Consider the following 23348-nt stretch of genomic DNA (forward strand, 5'->3'; position numbering starts at 1 on the left):
GATATATACAAAAGTTGCTGGAAAATATAATACTTTAATTCTTGATTAAAACAAAGCATCCTTTTTTTCCTTTCTTGACTCTTGAGAGTTGAAATAAATTACATTGGGGAGAAAATAAATAGTTTTATTTAGAGAATACACAAGGAGTGCATAAGAATCACTCAGGAATCAGGATTTTTCTCCTCCTTTACATTATTACCATCTCCAGTGGGTGCTGTAAAATTTCGCCTTTCATCAGAAGAAGCTGTAATGACTGGCATCCATACATCAGCAGTGCTACTCAAAAGAGACTGCACCTGTGGGTCTGAAGCCATGGTTGAGGATATCTTCTCGTCTAGATCATCTAACTTTTCCGACAATTTGTCCAGCTCCTTTGCTATTTGCATCTAAAATAATGAATTCAACAAGAAGAAACCTGCTATGTGAAGATACTCATCTTTCAGATTGGAAGGAATAAGATAAACACTTCAGTAGATTAAATGGCTCTAGATGAACCTTAGAAGTACCTCATCAAGATGCACCGATGGCTTTGGTGGCACTTTGGTAACCTCTAACCCAAGTGCTTCAATTTTAGCACGTAATTCCACTTCTTCTTGATTAGTTAATGTTTCTACCTACACAAACAAATATCCATTAGAGACAGTCATATTGAGCATCAGAGCATGCCCATCATCAAAACAAGAAAAGGGGCAATGCTGGTCTACTACAGCATAGCAATCACAACATTTACATGATTTTTTATTGGTAAAAATTTACATGATTGGATGAGGAATATGCTACCCCATGAGAATGGCAAATACATGCACCATACTCAAGTATATGAGCTGGAACTATCTGCATGATCCACAGAGAAGCTTCCAAATATGAAGAGTCCAAAAAAAGTGTAGGAATTATTCATAAGGACTTGTATTATGAAAAAAGCATCCTCCAAGGAAAAAACGTGGTTATCTATGTTCTCCTATCAGACTCCCCAACTCATCAAAAAGCAGATCAGAAATGAAATCTTGTATCAATATTTGGTGGGGAATGAAAAATAATTTGCATTTTCTAGGTTGTCAAGCCCTAATATTCATTCATCTGTTATTTTCATAAGTAATCCATATTACCACATGAGCGGTCTGTATGTTTCCATCAACAGAAACACTAATAAATGCATTATCGGTAAAATAAATTTGTTGGACCATCTCAGGCTTCAAGGTTTGTGACATCAGAAGGATTAGGACAAATCCCCTTTACACCAACCATAAGCACCTTTGGTATATTGCAAGTAAAATTTTCACTCATGTAAACTCAACTCAATTAATACTTGAACCAGTTACCTCCCTTGGACAGACAAACTTTGCCCATACATTCTGATCTGTCTACAGCCAAATCATTTGTAAAATCTATAGAGGTCTTCAAGTTTTTACACTAGATTAGCCCATACCTGTTTTGCAACAACTCATCTTCTAGGAACCTACAAGCAGCAGTAAATCGGTGCTTTGTTTGGTCTTTGATAAATAGACTTCATCAAATGTCTGATGGTATCACCTACTACAACTAATTTATTTTCTATAAATAGACTTAATCTTTAGTTTTGCATTTTCTAGCCTTTCCATTTGTCCATATGTCCTCGTATCAACTATGTTCACTGTACAAGCATGTAGCTTTTTAATTCCATCATTTTATCTCATGGAGCATGGCTTGTCCTATAGTTGTCAGCTGGCACCTTTGATTTTCCCTTTATCTGATGGTATACCGTATACATATATCATCTACCATATAATACCTTGGAAGCACATCTTCACTTCACCACCCTACTCAAATTCTATTGGAAAATACCACTTGGAACAACTTCCAGACATTTCACCTTTCCATCTCAACCTCTATAGGTTGAAACCAAATACAGAAAAGGGTTACCTTAAACAACATCCAAACAGTTCACTCTTCTATTGGCAAATACCACTTGGAACAACTTCCAGACATTTCACTTTTCCATCTCAACCTCTATAGGTTGAAACTAAATACAGAAAAGGTTACCTTAAACAACATCCAAACAGTTCACTCTTCTATCTCAACACCTACAATTCGAATCTTAAGTACAAAAATGGTCATTTTGGTATCTCAACCTCCTGTCATGCTCATGTTTTCACTTTTCACTACAATCACATTTTACATTAGTGTCCTAGACTCACTTATCTTGAGATCTTTTGAATCTAGAGCATCTCCTGTTATAAAGGCTATGTCATTAGCAAACCATGTACATGGTCTGACTTCCTTTTCTAAAGGCCCATAGGTTAGGGCTCAATATCAATGGCTAGTGCAAACCTACAACAACTAGAAATTCTCTTCTATCTCCCTCTGTTGAAAAAATAAAAAGGAAAAAAAAGGATCCCATGCTCAATTACGACAAATGAGTAGGGGTGGAAATGAATCAAGCTTTTCATGAGCTATTTGAGCTTGGCTTGTGAAAAGCTCAATTCAGCTTGGTTTAAATCGAGCTTCGAGCCAAGCTCAAGCCCGATATATAGGCCCGTCTGCTAATCAAGTTGAGCTTGAGCCTAGTGAAGCTCGGATCATGAGGCTCGCGATATATATATATATATATATATATAATTTTTATTGTAATATATAATAATATTTTATAAATATAATACTTTTATTTTTATGTATAATAATAACTAATATATATAATATTTTTATATTTTATATGTATGATAAAATAATTTTTATAATTCTTAATTTTTTGTGTATAAAATAAAAATATTATTTTTTATATGTATAATTTTTATTTTTATAGGAAGCTTGGCTTGCAATCAAGCTCGAGCCAAGATGAGCTCGAACTTGCTAGCTTTTGAGCCAAGCCAAATTCGAGCTCAAGTCTCTAGCTCGAATCAAGCTCGAGCCTAGCATTGTTTTGACAAGCCACGCTCAAATTGCCAAGTATTCGGCTCAACCCGGTTCAAATCCACCCCTACAGAAGAGTATAATCCTTGGAACTTAGGGGTGCAAATGGATCAGATCATGATCCAATCTGACCCTATTTGGTTGAGTTCGGATCACCCCTCTTCGGATTTTCAAATCAGATCGGATCGAATAAGAGGATCTGATCAGAAATCGGATCGGATTCGAATCACCCACCCACCCCCTATCCAATCCAATCTATATTATATATTTATAAATATAAATATATATAATACATATATATGTTATTTATTTATTTATAAATATATATTTTTATAAATTTGTTATATCATTTATTTTTTATAAAAAACATGTATATATATATGATGAAAATAATTAAAAAATATTTACTTTATTTAAATTAGTATATTTTATTTTTCTTTTAATAATTTATTATTTTTTAAAGAAAACAAGTTGGATCGGATCAGATCCGAAGATCCAACTTACCAATAGGATTCAAATTCAAATTGAGTCCTATCAAATCCGATTGAGTCTTCAAATCCAACATGAACAATGTCGGATTGGATTTGAATACAACTTGATTCGAATCCGATCCGATCTATTTGCATCCCTACTGGAACTGGCCCCTCTTCCAAGTACCTTCTCTAGCAAGTTCCATCAGCTATAAAATTGGCCATGTTATGTGTCCATGTGAACAAGGTATCAGAAGAAAAACAAAAGCTCTAGCCTCTAATGAAGTTCATCAACTTCCATGGCCCACTAAAGTGGTGTCTCATCCACTCATTGAATACATAAATGTCTCCTTCCACCACCAGCCTCTTGATCCTAAGTAATTAGCTTATGCATTCTCCAAGTCAATAAATCATGTGAAGTGTTTTCTCTTCTCTCTTAACTTTTCCATCAATCACCTAATAAACACAATATCTCAACAATCACCCTGCCAGCATAAAGCCAAACCAATATTTGATAGACCAGTTTCAAGAACTAGTTTGTTCAATTAAAACCCTACTAAAATTTCAAAATTGAACCCATAGAATTGACATTGTGAGTATTGATGTAGCCCATATGTCTAATCCAATGCCTTTTTTTTAATAAGTGATCCAATACCATATTATCTAGCACTAATTCCTTTCCTAATGCCCATCGTTCTTCTTATCCATAACAAAATTATTTAAAAAAAATTAGAAGAGTGAAGAAAGATAAAATTGTTAAAGAAGAGAAAGAAGGATAATTTTAAGGACTAAACTACCATAGAGCTAGAAGGAATGAACCCAAATACCAACTACCACTTCTAACCCCCCACTCCCCAAGAACACCTAGGAGTGAAGTTGCTGACTTTGGGATTCAATTGAAAAAATGTTGAGTTTGGGGCCTTTCATGTCCTTGTCATTCTTGGACATTCTTAAATTTCAAGAAATTAAAAAAAAAAAAGATTTAAGATTTAGCAATCTTTTGTTTCTCAAACAACCAACCTTTAGTCTTTTGATAACAAACATGGCACTACGAACCTCAAACCTTCATAGCCATTTCCTTCTAGTGATTTTTTTTTGGGGGGGTGGGGAGGAAGATTGGTCAGCTTAGTTGTTTATTTTCTTTTTCTTTCTTTATAAGTAAAAATACTTGTTTTTTTATTTCTTTTTTCTTTACAAAGTTTCACCCCCACCCCACCCCAAAATACCATCCCAATTCCTACCACAATCTACCCTAAACCCCTCAACTTTTGTTAGAATAAGCAAAGATCCAAGATCCAGGAAGCCCTTTCCATCAATCTACCCTCACCTTCAAGAACCTTTCTATTTTAATCTATCCAAAGACCCCATTAAATAACAAACTCATGCCCAGTGCAACTGAACTGCATAGTTCAAATGAAAAGAAGGCAAAGACAACATCAACCTAAAACAGTTCAGTGGGCACACCAACTCCATCAGAAAGTGAATAGAATCAGTTAAATATCAACTACTAATATTGCTAAGAGAAAAAATAGGTGAGAACAACATTTTTCCTTGGTTTTGCACACCTCAGACAAGTTATCCATCTTCATATCTCTCATCTTCATCCAATCCACCATAAGCAAGTAGGGAGTTGTTTTTTTCCTAATAATGAAAGAAAGCACTCTAATCACAGGTCTTGCTCAAAATATTTTATCTTTTGATCTAATACATTCAGTATCAGTAAGTAATTTAAGTTTTTGGACTTTCGGCAATTTCTTTGGGCCTTATTTATTTAAAATATTTATTCCCAACTAAATGCTAATACATAAACTTCTTTTCTGTTGCTTCTTAACAGATTCTAAGGCTGCTTTAGGCTATATGGCCTATCACTCAAAAGTATCTGTTGTTTTGATTTTCTTGACAATTTTTTTTCAATAAATATTTTTTTTATCAATAACAATTTCATTAATTCACCAAAAAAGTTATAAAAGGAAGACAAACACACTTATCTTTCAAGTACAACAAAGGCCTTCAAGAAAAACAAGGAATAGGAAGAGACAATAAAGTTACAACTTAGCCCAAAACATTGAATCCCTTTCTGCCCCTTGTTTAGCTAAACCATCAGCTAGAGAATCGGCTGCTCTTTTAACCCAGCACATCTTAACTTCCATCTCCCGCACCAACCACTTAAATTTCCTCCTCTGATTGTTGTACTTCCATAAACCATTGCTGTCTGCATTCAGCCACCTTATCACCACCTCCGAATCCCCTTCAATTAGGAGTTTTCTGATGTTCATCTCCTTAGCTTTCTAGACTCCTTCCATAACTGCAAAGATCTCAGCTCTAAGGGAGATGGCAAAAATGACCCCTTCAATTAGGAGTCACCCACCCCAATTGGAACTGAGAACATGGCAAAAATGACCCCATTCTCATCCCTAAAGTACCCCTAATCCTTGATTATCCAGGGTTCCCCCTACTACTCTCATCGAAGTTTAATTTCATGAATCCAGCAGGTGGAGGGGTCCAAGACACGCTCATTACTGACTTGGTCTGTGTGCATTTTGTTAATTCACCCCACTTCCTCAACATGTCATCCACTGTGTAGTCTGTGAATAGTTCCAAAGATTTCGGCCATCATACAGCCCTAATATGAATGATAGCCTTTAGTTCTTCCACCCCTCTAAATATTTTTTCAATAAATATTTTCTTGACAATTCTTGTGGACCCAAAGTTATTAAACTTTGTAGAGAAACTGATGTGGACCCCACAGCTGTGGGGCCACTCTGTCCGTAGGGTAGAATGTACCTGGTCTATTTGTTATGTTTTTCTGTTATTCTAGTTGTTATTTACTTTTCAGTTTTATATTGTTAAGTGTTATGATGTAAACACCAAGGGCAGATGTGTCCTTTCCTGTAACTAGCATAACATATAAATATTAAGTTGAAGTGGCGGCGGCAGATTAGTTAGAATCTGTCCCTCCTTTCAGCAACTTGTGTTCTCTTGCTTCTCTTCTATTCTCTCCTTTTCTCTCATCTTCTCTTCTGTTTTACAAACCTAAAACCTTTTAGGATTCAAGATTGATTACAGTCTTGATCTTCTACATGGTATCAGAGCCTATCTAGGGCTTCTCATGTGTATCTAGTCCAGCCGACCACATGAGAACTAGCTAGGACTGGAAGTCTTGAAGAAGTTTTTCGGCGGTTGAATCTTGGAGATTACCAGGAGAGGTTCGCAACAGTTGAAGACTTGCCGCAGCCTGCAGAGAGTTGGTAATCAGGAAGAGGCAGCGAAGGTTAGGGTTCAGGTAACCCTAGAAGACAGTACATTGAAGGCAGGTAATCAGTAAGTAAGTTTGTTTCTTTACTGATTTTTAGAGATTGCAATCAGCCGAGATAGGTTGGACCTATCTAGAAAGAGGGGCCAAACTGTGTTCAAGTTTGCTCTAGGGTTTGATTCTTGGGCCGAACCCTCCTCTTCAAAGGGGATTAGTTTTTAGGGTTTCACAGTGCCCTACGACAAGTCCCACTGGTGCGGACTGCTTGGAGAGTGCAGCTGAGCACTTTAGTGATTTCAGAGTGAAACCCTATTTTTGCTCTCACGGTAGTGGGCCCCACAGTAGTGATTTCAGAGAATAGCATCTCAGATTGATAGGCGATTGATTTCAGATCAGTTTTGTGTTGGTATTCCTGATCGGATCAGACCAGTTTCAGATCACATCGGTTTTGTGCTGGTATTTCTGATCGGATCAGATCAGTTTCAGATCAGTTTCGGATCAGCTTTCAGCTTTCAGATCAATTATTTTCTTGTAAGTCATTTACTTTTCTAAGAAAAGATAGGTTGAAGTGATCTTGCCGCAAGCCCTAGTGCTGGACTGAACCTTGTGATCTACCTAGAGTTGTCCTCAGGTCTATTGTTGGCATTGATCAGATTCTAGGGTTTCATATTAACCCTAATGCAAGTCTATCTATACAGTACTGATTAGATTATGCAACTGAATTGATCACTTTAAGGACTGATTAAAACCCTAATTCTGCAAAGGCAAATCAGACCTCCTTCTAAGCTGTTTTTCAGAGTTTTTTGGGGTTTTCGAACTCTCTTAAAGGGGTTTGAGCTCTACGGACAGCCACTGTTGTGTTTGTTTGTTGGTTTCATATCAGAGTTATCCCAGTTGTGCACATACACTGTGAATACAAATCAGGCCTATACTGTTTTTGGTTGTGATTGGTAGTCCAAGTGCTGTTTTAAGACTTGACCGAGATGGAGTTTAAAAATCAGGCAGAAGGCAGCTTTGGGAGCATCAGTTATGGTAGTGTTTCTGAGATGGGTTGTCAGCTTACAACCGTAAATTCAGGTACTCTAGCTTCAGCCTACCATTCCTCAGCTCCAGGTACTACTGAACCTTGTTGAGTAATAGATTCAGGTGCATCCGACCACATGACTAGCTTGCCTTCATTGTTTACCTCTTACCATTTGTCATCTGGTAGGGATAGAGTATCTATTGCTGATGGCTCCCTAGTTCCTATTTCTAGGAAGGGGGACATTAAGTTATCAGATACGATCTCTTTGTCTTCTGTCTTACATGTTCCTAAGCTTGATATTAACCTCCTTTTAGTCAGTAGTATTACCAAACACATGAACTACTCAGTAACTTTCTTCCCTGACCGGTGTGTTTTTCAGGACCTGGAGACGAAAAAGGTGATTGGGACTGGCCGTGAGACGAATGGGATCTATCTGTTCGGGGAGAGTTCTCGTCGGGAAGAGTCAGTGGGTAAGAGGTCACTTGTTTCCCAGAGTGTGAGTTCGGTTATGCTTTGGCATAACCGATTGGGTCATTTGTCTTTTCGATCCTTAAAGAGTTTGTTTCCTACTTTGTTTGAGTCTATTGAGTTGTCCCAGTTGCAATGTGAAAGTTGTGAGTTTGCTAAACACTGTAGAAACTCTTATTCATTGAGTAATAAAAGGAGTAATCGTCCTTTTGATCTCGTGCATACGGATGTTTGGGGGCCATATCACATTCCTTCTATGGGTGGGTACAAATATTTTTTGTTATTTGTTGATGACCATACCCGGTTTTCTTGGGTTTATCTTATGCGTTCACGAGATGAGGTTCCCGCCCTGACCCAAAACTTTCACCAAATGATCCTCACCCAGTTTGATGCCAAGATTAAAGTTCTTAGATCTGATAATGCAAAGGAGTACTTTGCTAAGTCATTGGCATCTTACATTCTTACTCATGGGGTTATCCATCAGAGCTCTTGCCCTCATACACCTCAGCAGAATGGGGTTGCAGAAAGGAAGAATAGGCACATCTTGGAGGTGGCTAGAAGTCTTATGTTACCTCCAATGTCCCTATTCGCTTCTGGGGTGATGCTATCCTCACGGCGGTCTATCTTATTAATCGGATTCCTTCCCGGGTTCTTGATTTGCGATCTCCTTTTTCCCCTCTATACCCACATGAGGAGTTGTTTTCTATTCCCCTTAAGACTTTCGGTTGTACCTGCTTTGTTTAGCTTCTCGGACCCCATCACTCCAAGTTTGAACCCAAGGCCTCCAAATGCATTTTCCTTGGTTATGCACGAACTCAAAAGGGGTATTGCTGCTATGATCCTGTCTTAGGGAGGAGATTCGTCTCCATGGATGTCACTTTCTTTGAGGAGACACCCTATTATCCTCGGGTTTCTCCTCAGGGGGAGAGCAATGAGAGTAGGGGTTTAGGTCCATGTCTTCAGGGGGAGAGCAGTGAGAGTGGGGTAGTTCCTTTACCTATTCCATTGGGTGATGGGAGCTGCAATGGTGAGGGTGGCCAAAGGGATCAGGAGTTGAGGGGGAACTGCAATGGTGAGGGTGGTCAGAGGGATCAGGAGTTGAGGGTCTATCACAGGCGGTGCAGGCAGGTTGATCCCGATCATCAACAGTCCAAGCCAGCTCCAATCTCATCTACGGCTCCAGGTCCAGGCATTACAATCCCAAGACCCATAGAGACTTCTTCTATTGTTGCCATTTCACCTCCTATAGATGACCTTGATCTTCCGATTGCAGTCCGTAAAGGGAAACGACATTGTACCACATCTACAGCCCACTGTATTTCCCATTTTTTATCCTATGAGCGCCTATCACCTACCTACAGGTCCTACCTTAGTTCCATTTCCAATGTCCCTATTCCAAGAACAGTGCAAGAGGCTCTATCAGTCCCGGAGTGGAGAGGTGCAATGCAAGTTGAAATGCATGCCCTGTTGAAAAATAATACCTGGGAGCTAGTTGACTTACCCAAAGGAAAGAAACCAGTTGGATGCAGATGGGTATTTACTGTAAAGCACAATGCAGATGGTTCCATTGAGAGGTACAAAGCTCGGCTAGTTGCAAAAGGGTTCACTCAGACTTATGGTATAGATTACTTGGAGACATTTGCCCCGGTAGCCAAGATGACCACCATTCGGGTTTTATTATCTCTTGTAGTAAGCCACACTTGGCCCTTGTACCAAATGGATGTTAAAAATGTCTTCCTGAATGGGGACTTGCAGGAAGAGGTTTACATGCAGTTGCCTCCTGGATACTATGATACAGAGACAGGTAAGAAGGTCTGCCGGCTCAATAAGGTATTGTATGGTTTGAAGCAGTCACCTAGAGTTTGGTTCAACAGATTCAGACTAGCTCTTGGGAAGTTCGGTTATGTACAGGCCCAGTCAGATCATACACTGTTCATTAAGAGGGTGGAGTCTTCACTGACACTACTTGCAGTATATGTTGATGATATTGTGGTGACAGGAAATGACAGCCATGAGATTGAGTCCCTCAAACAGTTCCTTCATCAAGAGTTTGAGGTGAAAGATCTGGGTCCACTACGGTATTTTTTGGGTATCGAGGTTGCCAGATCTAAACAGGGGATCTTTGTCTCACAGAGGAAATATGCTTTAGATCTGTTGGCTAAAACTGGAAAGCTGGGTGTCAAACCTGCAGATACACCCATTGAACAGAACCACAGGATTAGTGCGGAGAGTGGAGAGGTGCTTGAAAACAAAGTTATGTTCCAGCGGTTAGTGGGAAAGCTCCTATATTTGTGCCTCGCTCGGCCAGATATCAGTTATGCAGTTAGTGTTGTCAGTCAGTACATCCATTCTCCTAGAACCATGCACCTTCTAGCAGCAGAAAGAATACTAGCATACTTGAAGAGATGCCCGAGTAGAGGTATATTGTTCAAGAACAGTAACCACATGAAGGTGGAGGTCTATACGGATGCCGATTGGGCTGGGATTTTTTATGACAGACGGTCTACCTCAGGATATTGTGCCCTTGTGGGAGGAAACCTTGTCTCCTGGAAAAGTAAGAAGCAGAGTGTTGTCTCCCGGTCGAGTGCTGAAGCAGAATACAGGTCCATGGCCAACGGAGTGGCTGAAATCCTATGGCTAAGATCTCTACTTGAGGAGTTGGGTATTGAGTATGAGAAGCCTCTGATGTTGTATTGTGATAATCAAGCAGCTATTAATATAGCACATAATCCAGTGCAGCATGACAGAACCAAATACATTGAAGTTGACCGGCATTTTGTACGAGAGAGGGTCTCATCTCAAGAAGTATGCCTCTCTTACATCACTTCCAGTATGCAACTAGCTGATATCCTCACTAAAGTCGTATCAAGAAAGAAGCTAGAAGCGGATCTATCCTAGTCTATTTGTTATGTTTTTCTGTTATTCTAGTTCTGTTATTCTAATTGTTATTTACTTTTCAGTTTTATATTGTTAAGTGTTATGATGTAAACACCAAGGGCAGATGTGTCATTTCCTGTAACTAGCATAACATATAAATATTAAGTTGAAGTGGCGGCGGCAGATTAGTTAGAATCTGTCCCTCCTTTCAGCAACTTGTGTTCTCTTGCTTCTCTTCTATTCTCTCATTTTCTCTCATCTTCTCTTTTGTTTTACAAACCTAAAACCTTTTAGGATTCAAGACTGATTACAATCTTGATCTTCTACGAACTTGTTAGAAGTTTATTTTAGTAGGTTTGGAGGTATTTAAGAATTTTCTTATATGCTCTCTTCTGTTTTACAAACCTAAAACCTTTTAGGATTCAAGACTGATTACAGTCTTGATCTTCTACGAACTTGTTAGAAGTTTATTTTAGTAGGTTTGGAGGTATTTAAGAATTTTCTTATATGCTAATAAGGGTATTAGAGTCCATTCCAATTAGACATGTTCATGGGCCGGGCTTCGGGCTTGGCTTAATGCTATTTTGGCTCAGGCTTTGGGCCAAGCCCATTCAAATTTTGGCAAAAGGCAAGCCTGAGCCCAGCCCATGAACAGGTCTAAATCTAATATATTTTTAGTAGAAATTTGCTAAATTAAAAAATTTGAAAGAAAAGTAGTTTCTTGAAGAGAGGAGAAGAAGAGAAGTTGAAAAGAAAGAGAGCAATAATCTGGCCGCCCCCTTCACTTATTATTTCTACTAAAAACAATAAAACAATACAAAGACAACTATGCCCTTATAGGGTGGCAAAACATAAAACAGCATATATAACACTTAAAAACATAATAAAATTTGGTCTCACATAACTATTGTGGTCCCCACCTCCTATCTAACAACTAACATAAAAAATCTACTCAGAAAAACATCATAAAACCGATTAATCTTCAACACTCCCCCTCAAGTTGGGAGTAAATGTCAAACATTCCCTACTTGAGTAGATCATGTTCAAGCTTGTTCTTTGCCATCCCTTTAGTGAGAAACATCAGCCAGCTGCAACTCTGAAGAGACATAAGGCAAACAAACTTCTCCGGTTGTCTATCAACTTCAATGTGTTTTGTCCTATCATGCTGAATTGGATTGTGGGCAATATTGATTGCAGCCTAATTGCCACAGTATAACATCATAGGTTCCTCTGCTTTCACCCCAATCTCACTCAAAAGAGATCTAACCCAAAGAAGTTCTGAGACACCATGAGCCATGGATCTATACTCTGCCTCTACACTTGACCTTGCCACAATCGCTTGCCTCTTACTCTTCCAGGAGATCAAGTTTCCACCTACAAAGGTACACACTCTTGATGTATACCTCCTGTCATCTAAGCATCCTGCCCAATCTGCATTTGTATAGAATTCTAGCTTCAAATTCTCATGATTTGAGAAACAAATGCCTCTGTCAGGGTGCTTTTTTAGATATGCAAGTATTCTCTCAATAGCTTCCCAGTGTTGAACCCGAGGTGCATACATGTACTAACTCACAACACTAACAGCATGAGAAATATCTAGTCGTGTCATACACAAATACAGCAGTTGGCCCACCATTCTTTGATATCTCCCCACATCCTTTACCAACTCACCATCCACACCATTAATTCTGTGATTTGGATCAATAGGAGTGTCTGTTGGTTTGGTCCCCAACTTCCTAGTCTCCTGTAGTAGGTCAAGTACATACTTTTTCTGTGAAATGAAGATCCCATGCTTGGATATTGCAACTTCAATCCCCAAGAAGTATTTGAGCTCACCAATATCTTTGATCTCAAATTCTTGTTGCAATGATTTTTTGAGATCATCAATCTCCTCCAGATCATTTCTTGTCACCACTATATCATCCACATACACAATCAGAATCGACACCAGAGCATCTCTCATTTTCACAAAGAGAGTGTGATCAAACTGTGTCTGTGTATATCCAAAATAGATGAGTGCCCCTCTGAACCTGTCAAACCAAGCCCTAGGTGACTATTTCAATCCATACAGAGATTTTCTGAGTCTGCACACCTTTCCTTTACCAACATTTTCATAAAAGCTTACTAGAATGTCCATATATACCTCCTCCTGTAAATTACCATTGAAAGAGGCATTTTTTACATCAAACTGGAACAAGGGCCATGAATAGGTGGCTGCTAGAGATAAAAGGATATGAACTGAACTCATCTTACCTACCAGTGCAAAGGTTTCCAGATAATCAACACCATAGGTCTGAGTATACTCTTTTGCTACCAACCTTGCCTTGTACCTCTCTATCATGTTGTCGGCCTTATACTTCATTGTGAATACCCATCTACATCTGATTGTCTCATTGTCTAGGGGGAGATCAACTATTTCCCAAGTTTGGTTTTTGACCAAAGCATCCATCTCATCTTGCATGGTTGTTTTTCACTCAGGTTCGGAGAGAGCCTCAGTAACATTCCTAGGTATAGACACAGAATCCAGGGAAGAAAGAAAAGCACGGTAGGAGGGTGATAAGGCACTGTAGGAAAGATGGTGTAAAATACAGTGAGCTATACACTTTATCTTCCCCTTACGAAGTGCAATGGGAAGATCAAGGTCAATAGAATCAACTGCAACAATGGTGTTAGGGACAGGAGCATTATCATCAGAAAACATAACAGGCTTAGTTTCAAGAGGAATATCTGGAACTGTATCCGCCGAATCTGGAGTTTCAGAAGGACTGACAGAGAGTGGTGTGGGTTGAGGATGTGTGGAGTCAACCATCATCTGTCGGCGCTGATATTTCTGTGAGACTGCCCATAGTGGCTCAGGTAATGAAACTAGAAGTGCAGGTACTGGCTAAACTGATGAAGGTTCTAGCTGAACTGATGGATCCACCAAAGAAACAGGAAGAGGAACAGATTGTGAGTTCTCCCCAAAACTCTCCCCCTGAGGAGAACCACTTGAGAAGAAGGTGAATTCAAAAAAGGTAACATCCATAGTGACAAATCTGCTCATCGACACTGGGTCATAATAGCAATACCCCTTTTGGTTCTGAGCATACCCAAGAAAAACATATTTCTTGGACTTAGGATCCAATTTCTTACGATGAGGGCCAGGAATGTGAACAAAGAAAGCGCAGCCAAAATCCCTCAGAGGTATATGAAATATCTCCCCATCTGGAAAAATAAGTCTAAATGGCACCTTAAACCCCAAAGTCCGTGAAAAAACATGGTTAATCAAATGCACGGCTATAAGAACTGCATCTCCCCAAAACTGCACAGGAACTGAAGTACACACCATAAGACTCTTTGCCACCTCCACAATGTGTATGTTTTTTCCTCTCAGCAACTCCATTTTGGTGTGTATATGCACAACTGCTCTGATGAACTACACCATATTCTAAGAGATACGAAGTCAGGTCCTTCTCAAAGTACTCTCTGGCATTATCTGATCTAAAAGCATTAGTTCTCACTCCAAATTGTATAAGAACCATCTGGTGGAACTGATATACCAAGTTAGGAAATCATCACATGATCTCATCAAATATATCCAAGAATATCGTGTATAATCATCCACAAACAAGAGAAAGTAGCAGAATCCTCCCATGGAAGGGATATGATATGGTCCCCATACATCAGTGTGAACAATATTAAAAGCAGAAGTATTTCTTTTATTACTTGGTATAAAAGACTGTCTACAATGCTTTCCTAACTGACAACTCTCACACTCCAAAGTAGATAACTAAACAGACTCAAACAACTTTGGGAAAAGACATTTCAAAGAACTAAAAGAAAGATGTCCCAAGTGATTGCGCCAAAGTATAATCTGGTTCACCGACTCTGACCCACAACTACTGTTGTTGCTAACATGAGGGCCTTGATGTCTCAGAATCTCATCCAGAAGGTAGACTCCATTTACCTCACGACCACTCCCAATCATCTTCCTTGATTCCAGATCCTGCAAAACACAATTACTGGGAAGAAAGATCACAGAACAATTCAATTTTTTTGTCAAAGAACTAACAGACAGTAGGTTGGTATGAGGTCTAAGGACATGTAAAACAAAAGACAGAGTTATATCATTGGTCACTCTAACCGTCTCCTTCCCAGCAATGGGCATATGTGAACCATCTGTTATAGAGACTCTATGTCTCTACCAGAGCACAACTGCTAAGAACTAAAAAGGGTAGGGGCATTAGTCATGTGCTCAGATGCTCCTGAGTCTATAATCTAGGGAAGTCCCTCCTTACTTGAAGTGGATGCGAGATTTGCAGTTGCATATGAACTACCTGTATGTGCAAAGGAAGTGGAGTAGTTGGCTCCTGCATTCTGCTGTCCATCTGGAAAGCTAGAGCTAGGTGAATCTTTCTTACTCATAAGCTGTCCAAACCTCTCCAATTCTGTTCTCACTGTTGCTGCAATGGATTCCCAATCAGTTTGGGAAAAAGGGGCTGAAGAGTCTCTTGTAGTGGCTACATTTACATTTTCCTTCTTGTTTCTTATCCGAGCAAGCATAAGATTTGGATGAAGCCTCCAACAAATGTCCCTAGTATGCTTAGGCTTCTTGCAATAATCACACACCAAGTCCTTCTTATCTTCCCTTCTAATTTCGCTACCCGTCTCCATTCAACTTAAGTTTTGTTGTACCAACCATAGCCAACTGGTCAATCCTAGGCTGTCTCAGCATTACATTCCTCATATTCTCCTCTCCAGAGATAAAGGCATAGGCCTAAGAGAGTGTAACACCCTCCCTAGAAAGAATATGCTACCTAGCAATGTCAAATTAAGGGTTCAACCCTGCCAAAAACTCAAAAACCATATTCCTCTCTACCAGTTTGTGATAAATTGTTGCATCATTTACACTTTCCCATACCACAGTTTCTAAGTGATCTATTTCCTGTCATAGGGTTTTCAGCATGGAGAAATACACAGCAAGAGGTTTTTCTCCCTATTTCATACTTATCACCTGATTTCTTAAATAATAGGCTCTGGTTTCATTTTGCTTCTGAGAGTAGGTTTCAATCACTCCATCCCAAATCTCCATAGCAGTATTAGCCCATAGGAATTTTTTTGCAATATAAGGTAACATAGAATTACATAACTAGGACATTACCATATAATTCTCCTGCACCCATCGGGAAGAGTTTGTATCAAGTTTCTTCTCCTCCCCAGTGAAATACCATAATTTTCCACGAGCACCAATAGCCATCTTAGTTGATTGTACCCACTCCAAATAATTTGTACCATCAAGTTTTACTATATTAATGATCACAGACATAAAAATATCACTACTACCTCCAACACACAGTCCCACAGTATCGGTAGATTTCATCTCGATATTCCAACTCTCCATCTTACTTCAAACAGTTTAACAGTAAGAAAAAATAGATTGGAGACCTTCAAAAAATAATTTAATATCACACACACAGAAACCAACCCTTCCGGAAGAAAAAAAAAACCCTAACTGGAGAGAAATCTCTCTCCTCCTCATGCCTCCCAACAGAGAGAAGAGTGAACCAATCACTCCGGGAAGCTCAGAAAATTCTAGAAACCAAACCGCCCTCTTCAGAAAATCAAAAGAAAACTAACAATACCTAGGAGCCCAAGATCAGATCAAAAACAAAGAGTCCAACTTTTCGAAGACTCTTCCCCGTACTCCAGTTCTTCTTGATTTTGATATCGAATAGTAAATCACCTTCCTGACGACTAGATCCCACCAAAAAATCCAAGAATTGGGCAATCTATAGCAGATCGATCAGCCCTTTACTACTTCATGCAATCGGCTGATCTAGGGCTGCATGAGAATGCTTCAAGAAACCCTTAGTCGATGCTCTGATACCAAGTAGAAATCTGTTGAACTAAAAAATATGAAAGAAAAGTATTTTCTTGAAGAGAGAATGAAGAGAGAAGGAAAAAAAGAGAAGTTGAAAAGAAAAGAGAGCAATAATCTGGCTGCCCCCTTCACTTATTATTTATACTAAAAATAATAGAACGGTACAAAGACAACTATGCCCTTATAAAGCGGCAAAACATAAAACAACATATATAACACTCAAAAACATAATAAAATTTGGATTCGCATAACTACTATGATCCTCACCTCCTATGTAACAACTAACATAAAACATCTACTCAGAAAAACACCATAAAACTGATTAATCTTCAACATTTTTCATCAATAACAAACATTTTATTATTTTTGAAAATCTAAGTATAGCAACTAGATGCCTTGCACCCTTTTCGGGTTGTTAGCCCCATCTAACTCCCCGTCAATTACATATCCTCCCAATTTTGTATGGTACCCGAATGCAATTCATTTTTATTGACCCCTGACTTTACCAGTCCATCCACTAGAGAATTCACCAATGAATTCATTTCTAATATATTACTTAAGTAGGTGCAGTTTGGTAATTGTTACGTATTTAACATTGGATATAGCACTGAAAAGAACAGAATGGCAGAACATGATTTGCATAGCCAACCCCATATAGCCAGGAGTCTTGGAACAAGGCTTAGATGATGATATCAACGAACCCATAGGATGGGACAACCTTTCTTCCCCACTGATTGCTCTTTTCTGTTCTTCCTTTTCTCCCTTCGTTCCTTCTCTATTCGCTCCTAAATTATTCTGGTTACAGGCTGATTCTGATACATGATAAAACTCAAAATTTCCCAAATCCCAACACCTTTTGCCTTGTGATGTTTGCCAAAAATTATTTGGCACAATAGTTTTTCTATCCAGCTGAACCAGCCATAAAGCTTGGAAAAAAACAATTTTCGGTTGGAGATCCATGAAGCAAAGATGGTATTCTTAAAATACCAGACTAGTAGGAAGCTTTCCTTAATGTCTAAACCATAGTCTTTTTTTTATCAATTAAGCCATAGTCTTTTTACTTCACCATTATGCAATCTCTTTCAATTCCAATTGTATTGAAATCGATGTTGGCATTTGTATTACCTTTATCACATTAAAGAGACTCTAAGATATTATTTTGAATTAAGATTCACCTTCATGTTATTCAATCTTTTACTTTCGCATCTACCCTTCCATCTTTTTATTGGGGTAAGTTGCAAATAGGTACCTTGTACTTTGGGGGTAGTGACACATAAGGGCCTGAACTTCTAAGTGGGACATTTTAGCACCCTGGACTTTTAGAAATATATACTTGAGTCCAACTCTGTTAAAACTAACATTACAATGAGAGCAAAAATACAAATATGACCATGTTTAGATTCTCTTTTTCTCACTAAACTTTTATTTTACTCTTTTTTTCCATTTGTAACCATCTCTATACTTCTTTTCAATAAAGAATAAAAGCATTTGAATGGAACAGTGAAGAGCATTTAAAAAAATTCCAAATATGAGTATTTTTATAATTTTACCCTCACTGTAATGTTAATTTTAACAGAGTTGGACTTAAGTGTATATTTTTAAAAGTTCAGGATACTAAAATGTCACACTTGAAAGTTCAGGCCCTTAAGTGTCACTACCCCCAAAGTACAGGGTACCTATATGTAATTTACCATTTTTTTTTTCAAATCAGAAACAGATCAATGCATAACTTTATCAAAATAGATAAAAGATAAGTACAAGAAGAATCAGTTATCAGGATAAGAGCAGGCAATAACCGCCAATAAAGAATGAACCAATATGTAGAAGATCATCTACACCCTACACCCTTGGACAGGAACCTGATACAACTAATCCCTATTCACCAATACCACTTCTTGGCAAAAAAATCATTGCACAATGCTGGTCCCAGTTATCCAGGATCTTGAGAGGGGTGAACTCAATATGGACCTGACCTTGGGCATCTATTGCACAAAGTCGCCACTCTCAGACCCAAACATGCATTTTCACATTTGTCAACCCAAGATTTTACAATTGCACCAAGCAATGGCTCGCTCAAATAATTAATAATATCAATTTTACATGAGATATGAGCTATCTGCTTGTTGTGAAATTGAATCTCTCATCCATCTACTGGCCAGACTCGATTCAATCTTTTTGGATCAAAATGTAGAGGAGACTAGGGTTTAGTCAATTTCTCTAGTTGGCTTTTTTACCTGTTCTTCATTCTTTAATTCCTTAATATAGCCTACTAGCTTGGGGGTGAAATTCCTAGTGAAAGATTAACACCTGTGATGTGCTTCATAAAAGAAGGCCAAATAAGTGCCTTTCCCCTCACATGTGAATCCTCTGTAAAGACAATGGTGAAACTATTTATCATATCTCTTTATCTTGTCATTTTGTGCTTTGTATTTGGGGGCATCTTTGTTCTCTCTTTGGGTGCAGGGGGACTCCACCTTAGGATGTGGTGGGTCTCTTTGACCCAAACTTCTTGAGACAGCCAAAGAAAAGGAGAAGGTTATTGTGGAAAACAATGAAGGTAGCTAAGATATGGACTGTATGGAAAGAAAGAAATGGGAGAATTTTCAACGAAAATAGTAGGCCAAAGATGGAAATCATAGACAGTAAAAATTAAAGTCACACACTGGACGAAGACTCTAGAAGCCTTCCAAGTTTTCTCACTGAATGGCATTCTGAGAACTTGGAAAGAAGTGGAACTTTCGACCCAAGAAAAGGAAAGAACCAATCATGGACCGGAGAACCCCAGCAACCAACTTTATAAAACTTAACTTTGATGGAAGTTTTATTGATAATCAAGCTGTGGCTGGGTTAGGAGGTCTATTTCGAGATTCAGAAGAAAGGTTCTGCTTTGTATTCAGAACCATTAGAGAACGGAAATGCATTCGCAGAACTATTTGGATTACTACATGTATTAAAATTTGCTAAGCAATTTGGATTCCACAACTTGGATGTGAAAGGGGATTCTCAGGTGGTCATTTCTTGGACAATATGCAGTACCCAAACCCCATGGATCTATAGGCACGCAGTTCGGGAAATTGAAAGTATTATAAGGGAGTTGACTGTTCCTTTTAAATGGGTGAGAAGACCAGAAAATGGGATGGCGGATATTCTACATAAACAAGGAGATGTTAGACATCAAATGTTTTGGACAAAGCTGTGAATTTGTTGTTTGGGGTGGAGAATAACCCCACCTCATTGTACTCTTCAAGCTTGGCTTTAATTAAATCTTCTTTTATTTATTGATCAGACAAAAAAAAAGAGTGGTTAGTTCAGGACTGTAGAAGAGAATATATCTTTATATTTGTAAAATTGAGATTGACATGATTACTTTTCACGATATATTCTAGTTAGTTTAATTTTCCATTTATGGTTATTAAACTTACAATAATCTAGAAAAGGTTACTTAGGTGAAGTTTGGCATGCTACCATAGAATCAATGCCAGTGAACTTTTGGATTTCTAAGAAACAGTTTTTAAGCTTGGAGGCGTTGGTATTCAGCCTTTAAAAATATGGGGAGGCAGGCTAGGAGAAAGCAAATTTGCAAAAAAATATGGGGAGGCAGGCCTTGGGCTGGGAAACTAATCCCGTTGACAGCTCTTATGGTTTGGGCCTGTGGTCAGGAATTATGAAAAATTGAGAGCTAATTTTTTATTTGGTCTCCTTCAAATTAGGACATGGAGAGCGCATTTACTTTTGGAAGGACAAGTGGTATGGTGAAGCACCTCTGGAATTAGTTTTCCCTCGTACCTGTGCTATTGCTCAGGACAAGTTGCAACTGTTAAGGATTGCTATGAGGTGATTGGTGGTCAAATAGTTTGGAGCCCACAGTTGAAAATAAATGTGGACAACTTGTTGTTTGACTCCGTAGCTTTGTTATTGGGTAATTTAAATCAGATTCAACTTCAGCTGTCTAATCAGGATCCTTTGTGGTGGAAAGGTACCAATTCTGGAACTTTCACTGTCAAATCTTTAGCTCTTAATCTGAGTCCAGATGATGGAGTGAGAGTTCACTGGTTTTGGATTTGGGGGAAAAAAGTTCCATCCAAGGCTATCTTCTTCTTATGGACCACCCTCAAAGGAAGAATTTCGACCATTGACAGCTTAAAACCCAAACGGATGTAAGTTATATACAGATGCCGCTTGTGTCAAGAAGTTAAGGAGTCTATAAATCACCTTTTGATCCATTGCAGTTTCACCTATAAGGCGTGAGGGCACATATTGTCTCTGTTTGGTGTTCAGTGGGCCACTCCTCCAGGCCTCTTGGCAAGCAATCCCTTTCAGTGCTAGGGGGAACTGGGGAAGATCCTTTAGCATATGGTTCCTATAGCCTCATGTTGGTGTGTATAGAGGGAGCAGAATGACAGTCCTTTCAGCGGAATGTTCAGTGCAAAACCTTGCATATGGTATTTCTAAATCTTGTATTTTCACTGTGCATACTTGTATTTGCATTCTTCCCAAACTGAGCCTTCTCAGTTTGGAAGGAGTACAAATACAAATATGTAAAGTGTAAAGCCTTGTATTTTGTATTTATTTGCACTGTACATATTTGTATCTGTACTCTTTCTCAGTTTGGAAGGAGTACAAATACAAAATGTAGAGTGCAAAGCCTTGTATTTTGTATGTATTTGCACTGTACATATTTGCATCTGGTACTCTTTCCAAACTAAGCCTTCAGGACAAATCAGCTTCAATTGAGGAGGTTTTTGGAAAGATGGAGAGGCCTCTGGTGCATTGGGCAACTGTATCGTAGAAATTTAAAGGTCTTATATTTGCTGATTTTTGTAGACAATGGGGGAAGATTGTATGAGGCAATAATTTTGCCATGTAATGCTCTGACTATCTCTTCAGGGATTTAGTTCCCCTTTTATCTCCTCATTACCCTGGGTGGGAACCTCTCCCCCTTGCTCTTCCCTTATTAATAAAATTATCATTTACCTTTCAAAAAAAAAAAAAAGAGTTTGGATATGTGAAATTCCAATATCTAATTCCTTTTATCAGTTCAAAGATATTTTCAGAAGTGATTTAGAAAAGCTAATGCTTCATTGATAAAAAGGGATCATTTTCAACTCAAAAAGATCCTTTGAATAGTGATTCTGCTGAGCAGCATTCTATCCAAATGCAGCCTTAGTTTTCTCATTTATTTTTAACTGTGTATTCTTTATGGAGCAATACAGCCTTCACTTGAACTAAGAGATTCTAACATAAATTCTCATCCCCATATCATAATAAATTGGTCCATGATGCTAATGTATGACCAAATGAACACCATCTAAGCCAATGCCACTACAACAAGAATGATAAGGATATTCAAAAAGCATGTTATTCATTTCATCCACCCCAAGACTCTCGACGTCTCAAACCAGCATAGAATTAATCATTATCCTACTCAATCCCTACAGAACTCCCTAATTGTCCATTGGAATGAATAGAATTAAAAAGAAACTGCATCCCATTGATTGCCAGTAGTCCATTCCATGCCCCCAATTACGTGTCTGGCTATGCGTGGTGTGGTTCTGCAGTAGTTATCTCACCGCATTTAAGTTTTAACCCCGATTATGAAAGCAATATAGTCTTAATCTAATTTAATATAGAGAAGCACGCATAGATTTCAGACTTTATCTCTTGGAGCAATAATCTAAAAGAACTAATCAAGGACAAAATGAAGTCCGAACGAGCAATTCAACAATCAAGGAAAATATAACGTTCTCCTGAATTTACCAAAAAAACAAATATAACGTTGAATGTAGTCGAACCATTCAATTCCCTCTGAAAAACCTCTGGCTGCATCTTGATTGGGATACCCAGAACAAAACTTTTGTCAAAAATAACAAAAGTAGATCTCCCCGCTCTGATGCAAAACTCATCACTTCAATTTCTATTTAAACAGACAAACCACATACCCAAAACGAGAGAGAGAGAGAGAGAGAGAGAGAGAGATCCGGAATGGTCATCTCAGAAATGAAAAAAGGTTGTCAGTGTTATTTTTGGGAGAAAATTCAGGGTCTAAAGGACTAATCGCTAATTGCAACTAGAAGAGGCAAAGAAAAACAGGAAAAATAAATAGAAGGATTATGCATAATGATCCAGGTACCTGTTGAAGGAGATTGGAGAGAAGCCCAAAGAGCTGAGCGTCTGCTCTTCCTTCTTCGGCCATGGTTGCTTGCTGAGATATTCCTTGTGTTACGGAACAACAGCGGTTTTCTTGTTAAGCAGCGGATATTTTCCTTCACGTACAGATAACGTTGTCTGTTTGGAAAACACAGCCTCTCCTGTTTTAAAGGAGCTTAAGCTGTTGTAAATCTTCCTGCAGATGACACGTTACCCATTAACGCTATGTTAATCTTTTTAATTGAAAAGATATTGATTGCAATTACAATTTTACCCCCATACCATGCCAACTGTCATGTACATAAAGCTTCAAAACAGCCCTAAACAGCCCAACCTGTTTTCTCGAAGCAGGCAGACTTCTTG

The 23348-nt window shown here is 38.6% G+C and overlaps 1 protein-coding gene across 2 annotated transcripts; it reads right to left on the reverse strand.

The window, feature by feature from the left end:
- Positions 1 to 4: 4 nt before the first annotated feature.
- LOC148872782 (ecotropic viral integration site protein) lies at positions 5 to 23181 on the reverse strand. Of its 2 annotated transcripts, none has more exons than XM_088970354.1 (3): positions 22969 to 23181; positions 507 to 614; positions 5 to 386 (listed from the first exon to the last, which is right to left on the reverse strand). In XM_088970354.1, the coding sequence occupies exons 1-3, from the start codon at positions 23029 to 23031 to the stop codon at positions 162 to 164; spliced, it is 396 nt and encodes a 131-aa protein (XP_088826480.1). In that variant the 5' UTR covers positions 23032 to 23181; the 3' UTR covers positions 5 to 161. The 2 variants fall into 2 exon arrangements, with proteins under 2 accessions (XP_088826480.1, XP_088826479.1); XM_088970353.1 differs by having other exon boundaries at positions 22596 to 23017.
- Positions 23182 to 23348: the final 167 nt, after the last annotated feature.

Source organism: Nelumbo lutea, chromosome 2 (genome assembly GCF_056320005.1).
Source record: "Nelumbo lutea isolate HS-2025 chromosome 2, American lotus-T2T, whole genome shotgun sequence".
In the NCBI taxonomy this organism is placed as follows: domain Eukaryota; kingdom Viridiplantae; phylum Streptophyta; class Magnoliopsida; order Proteales; family Nelumbonaceae; genus Nelumbo; species Nelumbo lutea.

What these genes read in the sequence shown, in the direction of transcription:
- LOC148872782 (XM_088970353.1), bottom strand. Translation starts at nt 22,664, where the DNA reads ATGCAGCCAGAGGTTTTTCAGAGGGAATTGAATGGTTCGACTACATTC. An exon ending in ACGTTATATTTGTTTTTTTG is followed by an intron (nt 615 to 22,595) that starts GTAAATTCAGGA and finishes TTGTTTGTGTAG; the next exon opens with GTAGAAACATTAACTAATCA. An exon ending in CATCGGTGCATCTTGATGAG is followed by an intron (nt 387 to 506) that starts GTACTTCTAAGG and finishes TCATTATTTTAG; the next exon opens with ATGCAAATAGCAAAGGAGCT.